This window comes from Malus domestica, chromosome 10, assembly GCF_042453785.1.
Source record: "Malus domestica chromosome 10, GDT2T_hap1".
Taxonomy (NCBI): Eukaryota; Viridiplantae; Streptophyta; class Magnoliopsida; order Rosales; family Rosaceae; genus Malus; species Malus domestica.
In genome coordinates, this window is record NC_091670.1 from 3613361 (window position 1) to 3634119 (window position 20759).

The 20759-nt window shown below is 37.2% G+C and overlaps 2 protein-coding genes across 3 annotated transcripts; one reads left to right on the top strand and one right to left on the bottom strand.

Annotated features, from left to right (window-relative positions):
* The first annotated feature begins 3674 nt into the window (after positions 1–3674).
* On the top strand, positions 3675–7046 carry LOC103422043 (uncharacterized). 2 transcript variants are annotated; one of them, XM_029109361.2, is made up of 5 exons: positions 3862–4335; positions 5334–5422; positions 5812–5989; positions 6443–6511; positions 6630–7046. In XM_029109361.2, exons 1-4 carry the CDS (start codon positions 4144–4146, stop codon positions 6506–6508), a joined length of 525 nt encoding a protein of 174 aa, XP_028965194.1. In that variant the 5' UTR covers positions 3862–4143; the 3' UTR covers positions 6509–6511; positions 6630–7046. The 2 variants fall into 2 exon arrangements, with proteins under 2 accessions (XP_070663416.1, XP_028965194.1); XM_070807315.1 differs by having other exon boundaries at positions 3675–4335; positions 6443–7046.
* Positions 7047–7366: 320 nt separating this feature from the next.
* LOC103422030 (RNA cytidine acetyltransferase 1-like) lies at positions 7367–20342 on the bottom strand. Its single transcript, XM_008360067.4, has 26 exons — positions 20004–20342; positions 19670–19761; positions 19397–19568; positions 19169–19291; positions 18503–18676; positions 18150–18260; positions 17922–18055; positions 17724–17817; positions 16912–17010; positions 15434–15570; positions 15108–15196; positions 14581–14704; positions 14362–14449; positions 14184–14283; positions 14053–14105; positions 13650–13826; positions 13526–13563; positions 11912–12005; positions 11330–11509; positions 11117–11207; positions 10949–11018; positions 10731–10878; positions 9280–9408; positions 8982–9107; positions 7912–7977; positions 7367–7810 (listed from the first exon to the last, which is right to left on the bottom strand). Exons 1-26 carry the CDS (start codon positions 20106–20108, stop codon positions 7550–7552), a joined length of 3075 nt encoding a protein of 1024 aa, XP_008358289.2. The 5' UTR covers positions 20109–20342; the 3' UTR covers positions 7367–7549.
* Between the last annotated feature and the right edge of the window lie 417 nt (positions 20343–20759).

A 20759-nucleotide genomic window follows, 5' to 3' on the forward strand; every position in this document is an offset into this window, starting at 1 on the left:
TTCCAGTGGTGCTCCTTGCCAAGATCGATGGTTTTCTTGAGAGAGAATTTTCGACTAAATATTTGGACTGGGTGGCGCAGCTTATATAGCCATGTGTTCCGATGGGGATTGGAGGGAAGGAAAGAGTCGGTTACCTCAAGTTGTTATTTCTGTTATTAAATTTGTTGCTTTCTGTTATTTTCTTGCAACTGAAACATTTTTGTTAAAGATTATTAAATTTGTTGCAATTACACTTTTAAATCTCAAATACGCTGTGACGATATGCTTAAGGGCTTGAGAAGGATATATGTGGATATATATTTACAATGAGTTTGGTATCGCATCGTGGCTAACTGATGTGGTTAAGTAGCTATTGTGCGTAGGTTGACTCATTCCAACTTCTAAAGGTACTTGCATATATCCCTATTATTATAGATTTTAGATTCAACTCCGATGAATGATAAATTGATATTTAATTATGTTAAGCACATTGTACAATTTAGTCTAATTCTCAGTTTACAGTTGTGTAAAAAGGATTAAAATAATCTAGGCAAATGATCCATCAAAATTCTAATAATTAATCCGACCAAAAAAATTAAGGTTGAAAAAATAAACAAAATAAATACAACTCTATCTACATAGACTCTCTGTCACCTCATATTTTTTGGTATAATATTTTATAATACGAACACATAAATTGACGTTAAACAAGTCTATGGAGAGCCTCATTTTGATTTGGTGAAGAAGAGTGCAGTTTGCAGTAGCACGTGACGTCACAGGAACGTCCTCCGGGAACTCAGGAACAAGGCAAACAGACGATCGCCGAATCGTGTTCGATTCGGGTTCGCAAGACTCAACTGCCTCTCAAACTTATCATCCGTCCGATCAACATACTTTTGTTGTTCCAACCTGTCGGAGAACTTATTGAACTTTAGGAGATACCGGTGTGGGGTCTTCCAAGCACCACTCTTTGGGCTTATGGCAATCGAGTCAATGGGAGATCAGGGATTGTGGATACATTCCATCAGAATTAGTCAGCAATTAGAATAAAAACTGAAAATGAATTATATTCCACCAGTTTTAAACACAAATAGTGGCACTAATCACATATTTTGCAAGTATAGCAGAAATATGAACACGAACTAACAATTGAAACCTATGGTAGATACAAATTGCCTAAACAATTGAAACTTGTTTGATCCCTATAGTATTTGTGAGTTGAAGAAGTGAAATAATCCAGGCCCGAGCTGTGTCATCGACATTCAGTCAGGAAGGCCTCGATAGGAGAGTGGGTTGTAGGTCAATGCTGACTGTGATAAGTCAGTAAGAAATTTAGGAAAGGCCTACTGTTTGATGCTGGTTGATGGCTTTTCAGTCAGGCTAAAGTTCGATGGGCCAGTTGATTGGTGGCCGAACAGTGAGAAAATGTTTAGAGGAATAAAACCAACTGTTACATTGAAGGAGGCTTAGGGTTACTGTGGCCACCCCTTCCTGTATGGGAAATAAATAGATGGGTTACTGTACCCCCTCTCTTGCTCTGTGTTTGTTGCTTTCTGTGTTGTTCCCCCTTGGGTGGGCTTCGTGTTCATTTGGCTTCGGTCCTGGTTATTTTATTTCTAGTTCTCCAAAAAAATAAAAAATAAAAATAAATAAATAGATGGGATGAGTGTACCACAGCAACATGTATACGGAGTGTACCACAGCAACATGTATATGGTGTGTGCTTCCATTCCAATCAACTGTTTCCATATATCAATTTCTTCTTGGAATTTTTTTTTAACTTATGCACAGCCAGGCACCTCCTTCCTTTCATCCTTTAAAATCTTGCACAAAAGATTTATTCGATACAAATGTCCCTGGTATAACTTATTTGTGGCTTCTTTCTCTTTGTTTCTTTTCCGGTTTGTTATAGGGGTTCTTCTTGCTGCAGAATTTCAATTTGGGTTCTTGTTACTGTGCAAATGCTGCCTGTGGTATCTATTAATTTTGTTGCTGCTCACAACACCATTAGAATAGCTCCATAAGCTGCTTCTTAAGCTTCCGTCTTATACCTATTTAATTCTATTTTTGGACCAACAAGTATAAATTGCCTTCAGTTGCTCCAATCCTTTAGTCCTTCCCAGATCGTTAAAAGTTTTCTTTAAACTTTCACCTAACAAGAAATGGTCATTTCCTTCAATTACCATTTACCAATCAAGTTCTGTTCTTAACTAGGTATGCAACTTTGCCTTATTTCAAATATCCACTGGGACCACCGCTCGTCTGGGATCCTTTGGCGAGATCCTCCTTGGCTTTCTCAACTGCTTCCTGGCTTTCACCGAGTGCAGATCAGAGAGAGACTGAAATCTGCGTGCACCACCACGCATCACCATCTTCGCAGCTGCCATTGTCAAGGTTAGAAAGAGAGGGGGCAGAGAGCAGAGAGAAAGCCAAGGAGGATCTCGCCAAAGGATCCCAGGAAGTAGTTAAGAAAGCCAAGGAGGATCTTGCCAGAAACATTGAGCGCCTCAAGCTCTGGACTCACGCCTTTGTACAGACCAAGAAAGACCTACAACTAGCCATCGATCTTGGCGAGGAGCACCACTGGAACGCTTCTTTCAGCGCCAGCTGCAGTAACCCTCAACGCAAGGTTATGCGGAAACTTGCAGACACGTCCAAGGTCGATCTGAAATCCCAAAGAATGACCGACATTGTGGAGATGAGCAATAAGCCATCCACTGTGCAGCAATAGGGCAAGAAGGGAACAACGAAAAGGGAAAAGGGCAAATAGACAGAGGAACGAAGCCACATGAATAAGAAGGGCAAAATGGCAAGAGTGAAAGTGTAAGGGCAAATTGGGGAAGTCGAGGGTTCTTTATTTGCCCTTTCCCCTTTTCACTGTTCCGTTCTTGCCCTGTTGCTGCACAGTGGATGCCTTATTACTCATCTCCACGATATCGGTCATTCTTTGGAATTTCAGATTGACCTTGGATGCGTCTGCACGTTCCCGCATAACCTTGCGTTGAAGGTTACTGCAGCTGGCGCTGAAAGAAACGTTCCAGTGGTGCTCCTTGCCAAGATCGATGGTTTTCTTGAGAGAGAATTTTCGACTGAATATTTGGACTAGATGGCCTCGACTTATATAGTCGTGTGTTCCGAAGGGGATTGGAGGGAAAGAAAGAGTTGGTTACCTCAGGTTGTTATTTCTGTTATTAAATTTGTTACTTTATGTTATTTTCTTGCAACTGAAACATTTTTGTTAAAGATTATTAAATTTGTTGCAATTACACTTTTAAATCCCAAATAGGCTATGACAATATGCTTAAGGGCTTGAGAAGGATATATGTGGATATATATTTACAATGAGTTTGGTATCGCATCGTGGCTAACTAATGTGGTAGGTTGACTCATTCCAACTTCTAAAGGTACTTGCATATATCCCTATTATTATAGATTTTAGGTTCGACTCCGATGAATAATAAATTTGATATTTAATTATGTTAGGCACATTGTACGGTTTAGTCTAATTCTCAGTTAACGATTGTGTAAAAAGGATTAAAATAATCTAGGCAAATGATCCATCAAAATTCTAAGAATTAATCCAACAAAAAAAATTAAGGTTGAAAAAATAAACAAAATAAATACAACTCTATCTACATAGACTTTGTCATCTCATATTTTTTGGTATAATATATTATAATATGAACACATAAATTGACGTTAAACGAGTTTATGGAGAAGCCTCACTTTGATTTGGTGAAGAAGAGTGCAGTTTGCCGTAGCACGTGACGTCACAGGAACTCAGGAACAAGGCAAACAGACGATCGCCGAATCGTCTTCGATTCGGGTTCGCAAGACTCAAATGCCTCTCAAACTTATCATCCGTCCGATCAACATACTTTTATTGTTTCAACAATCAAGACTCAACTACCTCTCAAACTTATCATCCGTCCGATCAACATACTTTTGTTGTTCCAACAATCGACCGGTAAATAATTAAACACCACCATAGCATCATACACCCGAAGGAACACCGCAATCTTATCTCCTCTCGGCGACCGGGAAGCGCAAGTGTTCTTCGCTGGAAGTATTTGTTTCTATTCATTTTCTTTTCCGATTATCCAAACAGAAGCTAAGAAGAAGAATCCGTCGGACGAAATCTCACTGACCGGAGCGCCCAATCCAATGGCGATTTCCGTGACGGCGTCCGCGATTCCTTGTCTCAGCTCTGACCGTACGGCTCGCATAGTTGCGGCGGCGGCATCATCCTCTTCTTCTTGTTCAAAGCTGTCCTCCTCGACTTCTCTGCGATTTCCATCACACCTTCGACACGTTCGGATCGGAACACGGGACTCACGGCCTCGGATTCTTCCTCCGGTAATCAGTTTTCCGATTTTGTAGTTTCGCGGTTTGTTTGTTTCCCGAGAAAATCAAGGAAAATATTTAAAATTTCTGCAGCTCGCAAGTTAAATTCCTTTTCCGAAATTTCTCTAGTGGATTAAATTGCAAAATTTGAATTTAGGGAGCAAAGCATACAACTGGAAATCTTATTGTTATCATATTTCTGGCAAGAAAGCCAATTGCTTTGTATTTCTTTGCCCTTTCCGTTTCCTCTAAGTTGTGAGAAAACCACATGGGTTGGTTTTTCGGGTTTTCGAAATTAAAGTCTTTTCGGGTGAAGAAATATAATTCATAGGGAAGTGCAGGCAAAGTAAACTGTTAGTGAGATACCGATAGCATGCTATGAGCTTAAGAAGGAGATGGAACTCACTATTGATTGTCTTTGAAATGTTTCTATTTGATGTTGGCGCACTCTCGTTTAGTTATCGGTAAACTAGTTTGGTATTGAACCTCTCCCAAATAATTAGAATTCACATTGTCACCCATGTAGGGTATTAGGTTGCGAGAATCTGATCTACCCTACCGTTTGGGCATAAAGTTGGGGAGGGACAAACCTAGAAACAAAACTATTGAATGGGACGGAAGGTATAGATTATAAAACTGGGATACTATCTACTAAAGATGTGAATGCTAGTGACGGTGAGGAACCCATATTCGGGACCTTCATGCATGGACTCACTTGTTCTTTAATCATCTAATCAGCAGTCAAGTATTTGTACCAGTCAATCAACAACGGTCCTCCTATCACCACTCGCTGTGCCCCAAGTTAAAGGTGCCGCTTTCCATTGAGGATGATATGACCTATCACTTATGTAGTTATCCATGTGGACAATGTTGTGACAGATTCGAATAGCTGTGTGTACTCTTTCTTTGCTGTCTTTGGAATATTTGGCCTATATAGCTGAATTACGAAGTTTGACCGAATTGGTGATACGGTACTTACATGTATGTTTGAAAAAAATTAATTTTCGTAGGTTGAAGCAAAGAAGCAAACATTTTCCTCCTTCGAAGATTTGCTGGCTACCTCCGAAAAACCTGTGTTGGTTGACTTCTATGCAACCTGGTAAGCTTTGCTTGTATATCTTGCTTCTTATTTTGTTTGTACAGAAATTCTCTAATATCAAAAGTGAATGCTCATAAAGGTGCGTCTCTCATGTGTGTAAGAGAATAGCCCTTTATTTAACCTATCTGCAAGGGATTACGAATAAATGGTCCTATAATCCTATGAGGCTGTATTACCATTCATCTAGGATTCTACGTAGGGTCCGTTACTTTCAAACTACTATAACAGTTTGCATCATTGTAATTATTGTTGTATTGTCAGTTAAACTTTTAGTTCCTAAACAACGTGATGCTATTCACCTTTTAGGTTTTCCATCTCTCTTTGTCTTGCCTTGAAAGGAAGTATATAAAGGTAGCACGGACAATTAAGTAATAACCTGTGGTTGACAGGTGCGGTCCTTGTCAGTTTATGGCACCTATCCTCAATGAAGTCAGCATTACGCTGAATGACAAGATCCAGGTTGTGAAAATTGACACGGAGAAGTATCCTAGCATTGCTGATAAATATAGCATACAAGCATTGCCTACTTTCATCATATTTAAGGATGGAGAGCCATTTGACCGCTTTGTAAGTTGAATTTGTTCTACTTTTTCCTTTGGGAGATGATTATTATGTGTCTCTTTTAACAATCAAATACCTAGCAATGTGTGATCTGTCAGATAACATATTGACTGCAAGCTTTTCGTACAGCCATAACATGGAGGGGTATTGTTAATGTTGTTATGCTTTGCTGTTAATTCCACTTTTTAGATTTTGTAAGATATCCTATGTACATGCATCGGTTTCCAATTTCATCAGGTGTGTTGCTTCGCATGCTTTTCTTCTTCTTTTGTTTGGTTTTGATTCCGAAATGTTGAATTTGAAGGATGTATGTCCTCTTTGATCCAAAATATTAAATAAGATAAATATTGTATGTTCTCTGTGCATGTGTTCAAGCCACTGCTAGATTAATAATAACCGATTCACCATCATCAGTTCGATTTTAAATATCTTTGATTATTTTGCTTTCATTACTTGCAGGAGGGTGCTCTGACTGCTGATCAGCTTGTCGAACGAATAGAAACTACTTTGAAAGTTAGGAAGTAGCGGGTGAGCTCTATAATATTCACGAGTTGAGAAAACTCTTATAGCAAGCTGTTCTTTCTCTGCTTCCCCCTCCCCATTTTCAAACCTTTCCCTTTTCTTCACTCTTCTTTTATTGGTCCAGCTTCTCAGGTTGAACCGAATCGATTCAGCCGCATCTGAGGGGATATGGATGAAATTTATTAATTGCCTTCGGGACATTCATTTCATATGTGATGAAATTTATTCTAGGCTTGTTTAGTTTGGCACGGTTGGAGCTTGAATTGGACATTCAGTTACTGCTTGCTTTGATACCATGTCAAAATTAGTGTCACTAATTAACAATGGCATATCAAATAAAGGTCGTACCCAGTGCACAAGGCTCCCGCTTTACGCAGGGTTTGGGAGAGGTGAATGTCGGCTAGCCTTACCCCCATTTTATGAAGAGGCTGCTCCCAAGTCTCGAACCCGAGACCTACCGTTCATGGGCGAAGACACTTGCCATCGCACCAAGTGCGACCTCTTTAACAATGGCATATCAAATGAAGAAATTATTTCGGCATGCCTCCTTTCAATTTTGCATTCTCCTGTTTACTTCACAAGCGCACGAGTCAATTGTAGTAAAGATGTGCAATACGAAATCAAATTCACTGGGATCGATTGAATCCTATAAGTATTATTTTAATGTACCAAAGATTTGATTTGTATTGAACTAATATTTTATTAAGCGACTACCCAACTAACAAATATTTGATACCGCTACTCGTACCGAATGCTTGGAAAATTTTCGATTTTGGTTACCGGTTCGGTATTGTCAGTTCAGATTTTTATTTCGGCTCACGTTGGAAACAAATGAAAGACGAAGTTGAGGCCACAGTCGAATTAAAGAACCAAAATTGTCATCTCCTGATGCATACCTGTTTCTGTTTGTGTCAAAAATACATCGTCATCGACGCAATGAATGTTCAAACAGTTGCATACATGACAAATTTTGGTTCTTTAAGGTACCTTAAAGTGACTTCTTACTGAATGTTACAATAGTTGCATACATGACCGTCACTAACGTCAATGTTTCTTCTTTTTGTTGGACTTTGAGCTGGAGCCATGCTCATTTTTACGTCGCTTTTCCCCGCTCTTGTGACTCTCTCTCTCTTTTCCCTTATCCGTTTTGTTTCTACTTGATTTCACACTAACGAGACCACCAGCTGGTAAGTTTACACCGCCATTCTGTAATGCATTCTTAAAGTCTGCATCTCTGTCCCCAATCGCATACTGCTGAAGCAACTTGGGATCTAATGATCCGTCTGTGTTGGATCTCACCCCGTCCTGTATGTGCGAAGTCAAGTCAGCCCAACTCTTGGAATCCAGAACGCAGGAAAGAGAGGTAGGTCGGGTAACAGGGAAGGTAAGGAAGGAAAAAAGCATACCTCAACTTTTCTTGCAGCATCATTGAGATCATCATCAACAGAGATTTTGTGAGGTTCCAAGAGAGTCTGAACCAAAAGTTTCGAATCAGAGTGGAGTTACAACTTAGGCAGAAGAAAAGCACAATAGCATACATACATGCACACAAATTTTATAATGTAATAGACGATGTTAAGCTTGCATTAAACAACTTCTGTTGCAAAGCTTTGCTTGACTGATCAAATAAATAGGCATATTGCTGCTAGAAACTACAACAGAGTTTATGTTTCCATTCTCATTCTCATTGGGATGTAATAGTAATCTTACACCTGCTGGCGATAAAAGATGGTTATAGATAAGGTAATGAACCAAACTACCGCTTGCATGCTGCTAAATGAAGCTCAGCACAAGCTCGTTCAAGGTACCCAAATAAGCTAAACGAGCCAAGCATCCAATCCACGATTGTCATGGTCAGCTCTTTAGGCTCACAAGCAAATCATCCATATCAACAGGCAATATCTGTGCAGTAGTCCCACATTGCATACAAAACAAAGTTGCCTACCTTTTATTAATTTCTTGTTCTCAAGGATGATGAGGTCAACCAAGCCCTATCAAGCCAGTTGCAAAGCCTCACGTGTCATGTGTGCAGGAGTTGAGCTCGAGACTAACTAAAGCCTAGTTATGCGCAAAATATATATATAAAATAACTTTTATCATCTTGCAATATATTTTTAAAAAGAACTTCTCCTGTGAAGATCTTTACATTCATAATGGAAAGATGTTGTAGTGCATATTGAAATTCCGTACAACTTAATAGACTTGTTGGAATTATGAAATCTCTCTATATGTAAAATAATTGTATCTGGTGGAGATTGTATGCAAAAGAAACGTGATAGTGTAAACTTAATGATGACATATCAAACAAAATAGTTCAGGTGCAGAGAGAATTGCTTTCACCAGAAACACGTCAGTATCATATTGTTAAGCCTACGAGAATCATAAAACATTCTACGACGTGAAAAGAAATAGAAACCACCAACTTGTCATGTATTTTCCACAAGAAAGAAAAAGGTTACTGCTTTGCTGAACTTACTTCTTTTGGTTTAGGCAAGGTTGACTCGAGGCCCTCAGATGCAATAGCATATAGATATTTGTGAAACTTTTTCATAACTTTTATAAAGAGAGACAATATTTGCTGCCTTTCCAATTTCATCAACCCCTGGAAAACATGAACGTAAGTAAAAATTTACACCTGATAAGAATGAAATAAAGGGTACAAATGACGCCACCAAGCAGTGTTTTGTCTTTGCAAGTGAGTTTGAGTGCACGCTCGCATCTATGTGACTGGCATAGCCAAGCAAACCATAAGAGCAACAAGCAGAGAAACATACCTCAATATAGGAGATATCTTGATTTTGTAAGCCAATGCAGAGCAATATGGAAGCCTGGGCACCTGTCAATGTCACTGGAAGCTTCTCTTGGAAATACAGATGTGAAAGCGTTGGAACAAGATCCAAAATCTGTAAAACAAAAACATAAGTTTGACATATGCATAAACAAACAATAACTAGAATACCAGAGGATCTCCGTTTATAAAATAACACTTCATTTCCAAATGGACCCCAGGGTTTAAACTGTAATTTTAAAAAACAATTCTCGGGTGATTTAGTATGGTGGATAGTTGAGGATGAAAATGCAATAATCTATGCCTAACCGGAGGAAGACATATTGACACATTCAAACTGGCTGTTTTTCGGAAAAAGAGAAGGAAGCAAATAATCCACTCAAAACCATAATCAACACAAATAGACCAACACGGCCATTGATCATGGCTGCACTGCACCTTCCTGAGAGCCTCACAACAAATGGGTTCACTTCCTTCAGGGGAATACCCACGAGGGGTTTAGGGTGGGAAGGGAAAAGGAGGGGTCTAATAGCCTAACCGTTATTGATTTCATCTTTTCAAGCAACTCTCTCATCTTCTTATGTAACACAGAGAACGGGATGAAACATCGGCCACAGAATTCTAAACACAACTTTAAACAAATCCCCCTCTCTAACAAGCAATTTTGAACTTTATGTAACACAGAGCATGGGATGAAACATCGACCACAAAATCCTAAATGGGGGTAAGGCTAGCCGACATTCACCTCTCCCAGACCCTGCGTAAAGCGGGAGCCTTGTGCACTGGGTACGACCTTTTTTTTTAATGTTTTATTTTTGGGACTTCCCAACTGAACAGATATATACACATAGATAAATAACTGAACACAAAATGTCCTAATAGTTCACTTTGAAAAAGATTATCCATAAAACATAAACATTGCAAGAGTAATTTGTATCACAATCATGTTATCAGATTGTCCATAGTAAGAAAACAAACATTCCAGCACTGTCAATTATCGTAATCACATAATCATGTTGTCAAATTGAGATGATAATTCTATCACAAAGGAACACAATTTTTTTTTTTTTGTCAAACGATAGATTTTGTTAGATAAGATGTTAGATTAGCCACCGACGGAGTTCGAACCCATGCTGTCATGCAAGGGCTCAACTCCTTTCCACCACTGTGGTAAAGGGCCACTTGCGAATACAAATTTTCTTTTGTAATGCAAATATTACTTTTACCTTTTTAATAAAGGAAAGCATATTTTGTTTTGTAACGCAAATATTTAATTTTTTCTAAAGGGAAAGTATATTTTGTTTTGTAATGCAAACATTACTTTTTTTCTACTATGAATGTACGGAATCAATTGGTAATCCTAAGACAAAAATCCCAAAACAGTACATATCACTATGATGGGCAAGTCGGCAATCAACCATTGTTCAGAGAACTTACCATATGAAAGTCAGCAAGACTGCTGGTGTAGGCCTGTAGTCGTTTCATATCATAAGGTGAAAGTAAGTCTGTGATTGACTGTAAGAATCCATCTGCGGTAGACGATTTGGGTTCTAGATCCTTGTAATTGATCTTAGGATCTAAGATGCTGGATAATTACAAGTTAGTATGAGCACTTGAGCAATAAGCACTTATCTGAAGGAAACTTTTAACAGTACCTCATAGCAAGCCTATAATCCATCGTACGAAAACTATAACCCAATAGTCTCAAAAATCTTCTCCTGAAATCTGGGGTAGCCAACAAATAATCAAGCTGTGGACTGAGGTACAAAAAATCTGCAAAAATCTAAATAGAACAGAGGTTCTTCTAAGAAAAATGGGCCCACCTAGGTAGAATGGACGAAAATCACTGGTTTCAAGTTCATCATTCTTCAAAGATTTGAGGACCATACATGTATGCTCCCCCGTCACAGCACTCTATTACATTGAAAAGAAGTGCAAAATTATTGTTTAATCAATCATTCATTCACAAATGATAATATTCAAAAAACAGTTAAAAGGATAAATGATTCAGTGTCGGGAGGGGAATCCATCTTAACTGGAATATGTCCAATATAGAATGGAGCAAACTTATGTTTCCACCAAAACCGGAAAAGGTCCAATGTAAGCCCAAAGGAGACACCAATATAATGGAGTTTCTCTGGTCGCCTTTCACGAAGATGAACGAGCAAATGAGGAAGATCTGTTCTAGGTTTTATACTTTCTTCCAGCAATGAAACCTACAAGTAATAGACATAGGTATCATTCAGATAACAATATCAAGGCACAGGAGGCATGTTGATTAATGCCAAACAAACAGACCAATACATGATATACTTTGATATCACTATGATTAAAATTAACACGACAAATGATCATTCACAAAAGTTTGTTCAAATTATATTCAAACACAGATATTTTTTACCAACTCAAACAGGACGAAGTTTAACCAACTCAAACACTTCGAACAAGCATTGCATTTACCATAGACCTCTGGCTTACAAAACTGTCATCCAATGGTAGTTTTCAATAATATGTAGAATAGTCTCATATAAGCAGTTCTCCAACCTGTTAATTATAAATATTTAAAAAAAAAAAAAAACAAAGCACCAAAGAAACTATGCTGAGTGATTGTAGTTGACCTTCTCAGCAGCTTCTGTGACTTTGAGTGGTGGAGTCTCAACAACATCTTCAACGTCCAGTTCAGAAATAGGAGCAAACTGTCCTTCATAGTACCTGAGGAGAAATAAATCCTTAAAACTCCCATTTTTTCAAATACAAAAGCATAAATGTGAAGCATCAACTTTTAGAACCAAAGAGATTCAGTGAAATGTTAGTATAGAAACTTTTTATCTCAATAAGGAAGTACTTATGAGTTCCATTATACAAGAGCAATGCATTACACATATTACATACATTCCTTATGTCTAGATCCCCAACAAGAGCAATCCAATGTCACCCACATAGCACATAATACATACCAGAGGTATCACTAGAATGTCCACATCAGCCACTCCTTATATCTGTGTCCCCAACAACATTTGCAGTAATAAGTAGATGGACTTATGAGCCCAAGGAATAACAGACATGTTTGGGTTGAGAGATAAAAAGAAGTTCAAGAAAAAATCTAGGACCAAAAGTACACAAGGTCAGAATCAATGTATGACCTATCTAAAAAGGTAGAATGATCAATAATGAAGGTCTATCTTTAAATTATCATCCTAAAAATGCTGCTAGTTATGTTTGTTTGTAGTCTTTTCTCTGCTGGAAACCTGGAAACTTCAATTACTAAGAAAATTTCCAATCATCGTTTAAACATACAAGTATAAGCTCAACTGTTGGCACTGCGAAATCTTGGCCATCGTTTGGATAGAAATAAAATAGAGTTTCTCAAGAATAATAGGGATGAGATGGATTTTCTTCAGGATAGCAACTTCCTAGATGTGTTCATAGATCTATTGTCAAAGTAATTCGGAACATGCCCGTGGTTTGGTTTCTCCAGACGGGCGGGTTATAATTTTCAATGTAACTGTTCTGAAGTAAGTTCTTGTTGGACTCCTTTTCTTTTCGATGGACAACTTTTCCTTTCCTTTGAGAAATTCGGAAATTAGCCTTGCTCTACTGAATTTTTCCTACCTCTTAGAAATATAACCCAAACTTAGATGAAAAAGACATAAGTTCCCCAACATAACCCCTCACCAACTCTGATACTCTAAACCTTTCCGTCTCCAACATAACCTTGTTTTAATATGGTATCACTTATAATCCTCTATATCTTTCCACTTATTTCTTCAACTACCATCATATGACTGGAGAGATCTTTTGTGAGAAAGCCATCTGCACATCAAAGTTGAAATCATAGATACACAAATGGTGAAACTAGAAGCATGACCCATGTTCCAAATTCAACTGATCATTTTCCTGCACAAACATGGTATGTGTTCTATAGCTTTCAAACCAAGTGAACTGAAAGCATGAAACTCACATTTCTAGTTGTGACCTTACATACCCAAGTATTATTTTAAAATACATAGATAAATGGTTGGTTTTGTAATCGCAATACACATTAGAAAGCAATCTGAAGCATTGATTGAGGCCGAGAATCTTCAATCTTGTCATTCAAAGTGTAGACATATTGGGCTAAAAGAATCACTCAGTCAATTTTTCTCAACACCTTAGTCATCCATGCACACATCCGGATCATGTGTGTGATCTACAAAAATCTTTAGGCAGCAGTAACTGAAAGAGGAGCATACCTTGTCAATAGTTCCACTGCTTGTGATCCATATCCAATCTACAACAAACAAAGAAAATTAAATTACCATTTCAACAAAATTCTGGTGATACATATGGCTTTGGGAACCATAAAAGAGAGAATACCTTCATGGCACTGGGATGTGTAGCAATTCGTACAATCCGAGCACCTGAGAGACTGGGAAAAACAGTGTCCTGAAATTGCTCACAGAATTTCCATGGTATCTGGTCACCAGAGGGCTGATGACCATCGCTTAAACTTTTCATTGCAGAGTCACGAGAAATCTTTCCCTCAAGGCATACCTAAGAGCAAAATTATAGAACATAAAATGTTGAGCATCAAAGAATTTTTGTTTTATAGAAGATGAAGTATATGTTAAAAGTTCGTCCTTTCTTGTTATTTCACATAAAGTATAGTTATAAATAAATAAAAACCCAATAAAATTTTGGGTATGCGTAGACAAATTTTGAATTCAAATTGAAACACTAAAAGAAATAACAGTCCTGAACGAGGGGAAGACAGACAAACCTGAATGACGCACAAAATATCAGGAAGCTGATTTTTTGACTCATCAACAGGGCCTGCACGTGCAAATTATAATTAAGTCCAGCCAATATTGACAAAAGAAGAAAGACCAGTTCTAACGGTAGCATATATACCAAGTAGTACAAACAAGTGGTGAGCTGGGGCATCAGCCATTAGTTGCAAATCATTTGGAGAATTTTTGTAGTGGGAGGCAACATATAGAGCCATCATTCGCTGCAAATATTAGAATATGTAAGTTTATTAACATGAAAATGAGAATCAGCAGTCAACATTACTTGAACATGTAGTTACCTGTAAGAACAACTCGCTATCTTTATGATATGAAAACAGTGTATCACGGTTAACGTAGTACAGATCGCACTCACTTGGTGCAGGTAACCTAGTAGTGAAGAGAGAGATGAGAGAGAGAGAGAGAGAGAGAGAGAGAGAGATCATTAATAAAGGCAATGGTTATAATGGAGATGGTACCACCTTCCTCAGTTTTGAATTTCTAAGCATAGTTGTTTTTACCCGTTAAGTTTAGGGATATAATTTGTGATATCCAAGCAAAGTAAACCATGAAGCCAGGATTCAATCGGATCACCAGAAGCATATCTGATAGATTCTTTCAGTTCTATCTTTTTGAAAAGCCGACCTACAATAAGGGACATTCATCAATTCAGAAAATTGTCCAAAGATCACAAAATAGTTTTAAAATGATTATATTAATTACTCACTCGCAAGAGCCAACCGTTCGAATATTTAAGAAACAATAATGTTAGCAAATGTGTAGAGTTTTAATTCTAGAGAAAGAAAAAAAAGAAAAAAAAAAGAACCACCAGTAACCTAGTTTCTTACCCTGCAAATTCTAGCTAATTTAACTCTAATTTAATTCTAATTTGCCAAACCCTCACTGGTACAAGGGATTCTGTGCAAATTTCAAACATAAAAATTTGAAAATAAATTCAAAATTTGGAGGGATTGGAGATTTTGATCAACCCCATTTAAAAGCTGTCAAGATGAAAATACAAAACACGTCCGATGAAGGATAAGCATACCAGATACAGGCCCTTTAGCAGACGTTTGGCTCTGCTCTTCCAATTGCTGTAGAAGCTTTAGGGACAAAGACCGACCGGTACCTTCATAGCTTTCAGTGTAAAAGAATGCCCCTTAGTATTTAAATAGCACATAGATTTTTTTGCCCGAAAATTGCGTTCAGAGTTAAACAGTTAAACTTATAAATAGAAACACATCAAGCATGAGTAAAGGAAAAGTGGAAACAGTTCACAAAAAGTGAAAGATCTTTCATGAGACTGTTACATCCAACATAAAGAACACATGATAAGAATACACGACATGAAGGAAGAACATGGAAGACTCTTACCCATTAACAGTAGATGAAAGGAAGACCAGATAAGGACCAAGCAAAGACTTCACCACTGGTAGTGGAATAGCAGCTGCTTCATCAACAACCAACAGTTCAACTTGGGAAAGCTTTTCATGCTCATGTGGCCGTATATACTGCAAGGACAAGTAACAAAAGTCAAAAACAGCTAGCCCCCCATAAGCAATGAGTAGTACCAAGTTCTTTCTTTTAGGCTACATGAGGTATAAAGGTCTTGAGCACATCACACTCTCACAGGCATGTTGAGTGACTCTATACCATAGATGCTGGATGATTGCCAGGAAAATACCTTAGGTTGACCAAAAACGTTGGTGTTTCAGGAACATGGTTTTAGAATCAAGCTTCAGTAATTACAAACCATCTAAATTGTGTTCAATATGCTCACGCCAATAACAAAAATGATGCACATGCACTTGGGCACAAGTACAATAAAAATTTTAGAAAAGTCCAGAAAAGATAACCACTAATCATATATGAGGGCATACACAACCCATGACATTTGATGGGCAAAAGGTGAACAAACTCATGGCAATAGTGATGCGGCTATCCAATAGAAAAGTATTCTCTTTTACAACTTGGTTATCACCTTTTCATGAATAATAATTCCTCCATGTATTTGTGTTTTTACATCAACTGACTAATCAAAATTTGTATTGCTATTTTTTTTATAGAAAAAGAGATTTTATTAAACAGCTAAAAAAATGTACAACACTCAGTGAACCAGAAGTCCACCATCAAAACGAAACAGCCCTAACAAATGCCTCAACATTCACCTCCATCATTATAAAACAGATCTACAACTATCTCACTGCAACTCCCCAATCTAACAAAATTACTGAAAATGAAATATCCGAATTGGTTGGAGAGAGAGAGAGAGAGAGAGAGAGAGAGAGAGAGAGAGAGAAGCCATAATAATGCCCAACTCTTTCCCAAGAATTCTTTTGTAAATCCCCACAGTAGTTCTCAATGATTCTTCTATTGCTCTGCAATGAGCTAAGTTGGGATGTACATAAACCCTAAAATTTTGAAAGGTTGAAAATTAACATAGAAGGATTTGCTTCAGAATCAACTAGGATAGAACTGGGCATATATATAGAGAGTAGACATTGTAGCACTTTCAGGGTATGGAATCCAAAAGGAAAGATAAGACCACAAAAATTCTCACTCATCTTATTTTGCTTTCGTACTAAGAATAAGTTATAGATACACTTCCCACTGGCCCATCCTACTTCAATATAGAAAGTAGATTACATCCTGATAATAAGGAAGCGAATACTCCTAGTTTTATATCAATATTGGGCACACATTAAGAGTTCATCAATATGGAGTACTAACATTTGCATGTGAGTCATTACATGAAACTGTATTAACATAGTTACTACCCAGATTACGGCATTATTCTAACACCTGCTAACACAGCATACTACACATGTAACCAAATGTCCATAAAATTTTACCTGAATTGTTTGTCTGTGCTGCTTGTATATATTGATCTGTACAGTTGCTTTCTTCAACGAAGGGTCACTACTTTTCTGTACATCATAATCTATATGTTCCTGTAAACATAGGTTACAATAGTAAGCTCAAATACTAGTGCGTTTGAAATAAATGATTGAAAAATGAAGAAAAGGATTGACCATATAACAATTGATGAAAGAATAGATGTAGTTCACAGAATAAAACATTCAAACACCAAAATGCGTGATAATTAAACAATTTCACTATAAAAGCTATTAACTTAGCGGGAAAAAAATTTAAATTTATCAACATTTGAATCATAACTAAACCGGTGAAGATAAAGAATCTACAATTTTCTTATCAATCAACTTTTCAGAATATTCATTCCTCATTAGAACCTTGAACTGACAATGTGGTTGAGTCATATAAGATGAGTTAAAAAGCTAGGCCCCCATAGAGTGCAGACTTATGTAGAGTTGATAATCCATAGGAAAACTAATACTTGTCAAATGCTCCTAACAACTCTATCCTTCCATATCTCCTAGCTGGAGTGTGGAAAGGAAAGGAGAGTATTGATCATATATGTTTGCATTACCCTTTTCAATTAGCAACTCTTGTCACAAATGTTTAGAGTAGCGTATGTTCTAAGATATTGTTATTTGCTAATCGTCGAGGATTATTTGGGAGTTAAATCTCACAAGAAGGCGCATAACGTAGAGGAAAGTGGATTTTTAATTAATAAGAATTAGATTTTTGACAAGACTGCTAAAGATCACATTAGAACCACCCGCAGGAATACAAAATGACATACCTTATAGTCCAGTTGATCAAAACCTTTGCAAACAAATTCGAACAAGGTTCTTAAGTTCTCAGGGCTGGGTGCAGTTACAAAGATATTTGAATACCTGTGAAGATATATTTGTATCGTCAAAACATAGTACATTAATATGAGTGTAAACATCTACGCATACACAAAAACAGTTTTAATACATTGTAAAAGGCATACTACCCTGAAGCAATAGCTCCCGAAATCGCCAAACCAAGTGCAGCCGATTTTCCACGGCCTCGAGCAGCAAGCAAGGCAACAGTACTTCGGAGTGTCTTGTCCAAGATTGCATCAAGAAATGTAGCAACAGCATTTCCCTGTTGAAACATTTACCAACTCAAACTATGAGTCATATTAGTAAATCACATGATAGAGACTTAAAAACTAATACAAATCAGAGAGAAGACCTACCTGGTCCAACGTACAACATTTCTTTATTAAAGGGCCAACTGGAAAGGCATCACTCAGTTGCTCTTTTAAATCCTTCAATTCCGTTTGTGCCTCTGATATCCCTTCAGAGTCCTTCAATCATGATCAGAAGACAAAAAAAAAGTTGTCAAAGCTTCATTCACCAACAGTATTTTTCTTATAAGGTATTGAACAATGGTATCACGAACTCCTAAAAACTATCCTAATAACCATTGAGCTTAAACATATACAGACAAAACTATTTTTATTCTTTTTTCAACCTGTCATAAGATGCTACAAAAATAAAGCATGCCTCGGTTTATCAGTTCCTTCAATTTAAGATGCCAAAAGGTTACCTCTTTAACTGGAACCGGGGTAATTGACCTCATATGAGATGAAATTGGTAAAATATTCAGCTCATCATCCATGACTACACATGATTTGCAGGACGCAAGCGATAATAAGAAACGCTCGTTAAAACGCCCAGTAGCCTTAGAATGGGATTCAGTTCGAAACCTATCGTGAACATCCTGAAATCAAGAGGCAGTGATGAGACACAGATATTTCGTATTTGAGAGAACGAAAAACAGTGTTGCAAATAAAACATGACATGAAGGAATTGCTATCAAATATAGTATGTGGTGAATGGCTATTGCTATATTTGTTCAAAGTACATAATGCAGTACAACTCGAAACTACTTCAACAAGTAAAACAATATTATGAGGAAATCCTAGTTGTTTTCTTCTTCTTTTTTGCAGTAGAATATGAAAAGAAACAACTAGCCTACTTAGGTCGAACTGGGAAACGTATATGTCTAGCAGCATTCTCTTAAAGAAAGTCAAGCAATTCAATAAACAAAAAGTTTTCTTGTAGCCAAGCAAATCATTACAAATAAACTGGGAAACTTTTACATGGCTAGTTTTCCAGATTTAGCATCATATAATAAGCATAACCATGCCGGCCTAAAAACTAAGCATTATTAGTGTGCATGCGTAAGAGAAAGATATTATTATATGCATACCATAACCATGGTGTAGAGGTTGGTGAGTGAGGTTAGAGAACGAAGCAACAATATGACTAGTCCACCTCCCTCGACTGTCTCTATCGTTCTTGCTAGTAGATTTGGAGTCAAGGCCTCGAAATCCTTAACGCAGCAGAAAAAAGATCAAACTTCATCTTGAAACTTTAATTAATTATAAAAAGGGAGTCGTCGGCTAAACCAGAAAAGTTGGTATAAGTTCTAAGTTACCTGAAGTATACACATTCCAAAGGTATTACCAAGAATTCTTTCTGAATCCTTGTACAGGCAATAAGTCAATCCCCCACTTTCAACAAAAAGTGAGAAAGGATCAACTTTCTCGGGATCAAGCAGCCCCCTCTGCATCATCTTTTTTACCTGCTTAGCACGTTTTTTCTTGTGACTGCATCAATCAAATAGTCAAACGAAACGAATCAATACTTTTTAAACAAAATTCCGCGTTATAACAAGGTAAAGAAAGAAAGGAAGATAAAATAAACCAACCTGCTGAGCTCAAGCTTGTCCTTGTAGCACCACAAGACGGTCGGACGCGATTTTTTTACTTCATTGCTTAGCATATAATGAAGATTCACTATCTGAAGACCATATAAATTTCAATAAAAGTTAGCCAGTTTCGTCAGAACTGGTTTTCGGTTAAATTTCGATAAAATTTCTTTGTTTGAGGTTTTTAGTATTACTCAGTGAGTATAATTTGCAGCTGAAAAAACAAAACAAAAAGCTGTAAAATTGGTACAATTTGCTGCCCAATTCAATTCATTGCAATAACTCCTCAATCCAAGAGGAATAGCAAATAGGGAATAGAAGAAGTTAGGAGTACCTGGTCACGGGACTTGTCGCCGACGATGACGAACATGGAGCGGTGCCGGTTTTTGACGCCATTGCTTATTAGGGTCCGGATGCGTTCGTCCACCTTCTTCCTCATTTTCTCTCTCTGCAATTAGGGTTTAGGGTTTAGGGTTTATACTTGCTTTATAACTACGGCAGTTGTCGTCGGGCAGGGTTTAAGCCTTCGATGAAGCAGTGAGAGAGAGACTAGCATCGCAGACATATATTGTGTTCATCTCAGCCGTTGATTGGCTATCTTATGGTTGTTATCAAAGCTAAAAATGAAAATCGAAAAATTTGTTTTCAACATTTTTTTTTTGTTTTTTGGTAAAGAAATCGTATTCACCTTGTGACTCACGATATATTTAACACAGTGGTCGGATTCTCTTTCCTTTAATTCCCACCTCTTCTTTATGTCCTCTCATCTTTTCCTTTCACATATTTTCTATTCTTTCTCCTCTTATAAAGAAAAATAATCAGTATAAAATGTTGACGTAACATAATCGTTAAAGTTCAAATATTATAAGAGAGAAATTGAGGTAAAATGAAAAAGGAGAAAATCTAGATCCATTCAAATTTAAAATTTTTATGTCTTTTACAAGTGAAGAAAAATACAACTAAAATGTATTATTAAGGTTGGATGAATAAGATCAATCTATTTAAAATACTTCATAATTTAGCTAGTAACTTGTATATCAATTAATTTAAAATATTTATCACTAATTCTGAAATTTTGTGTTCAACTCTT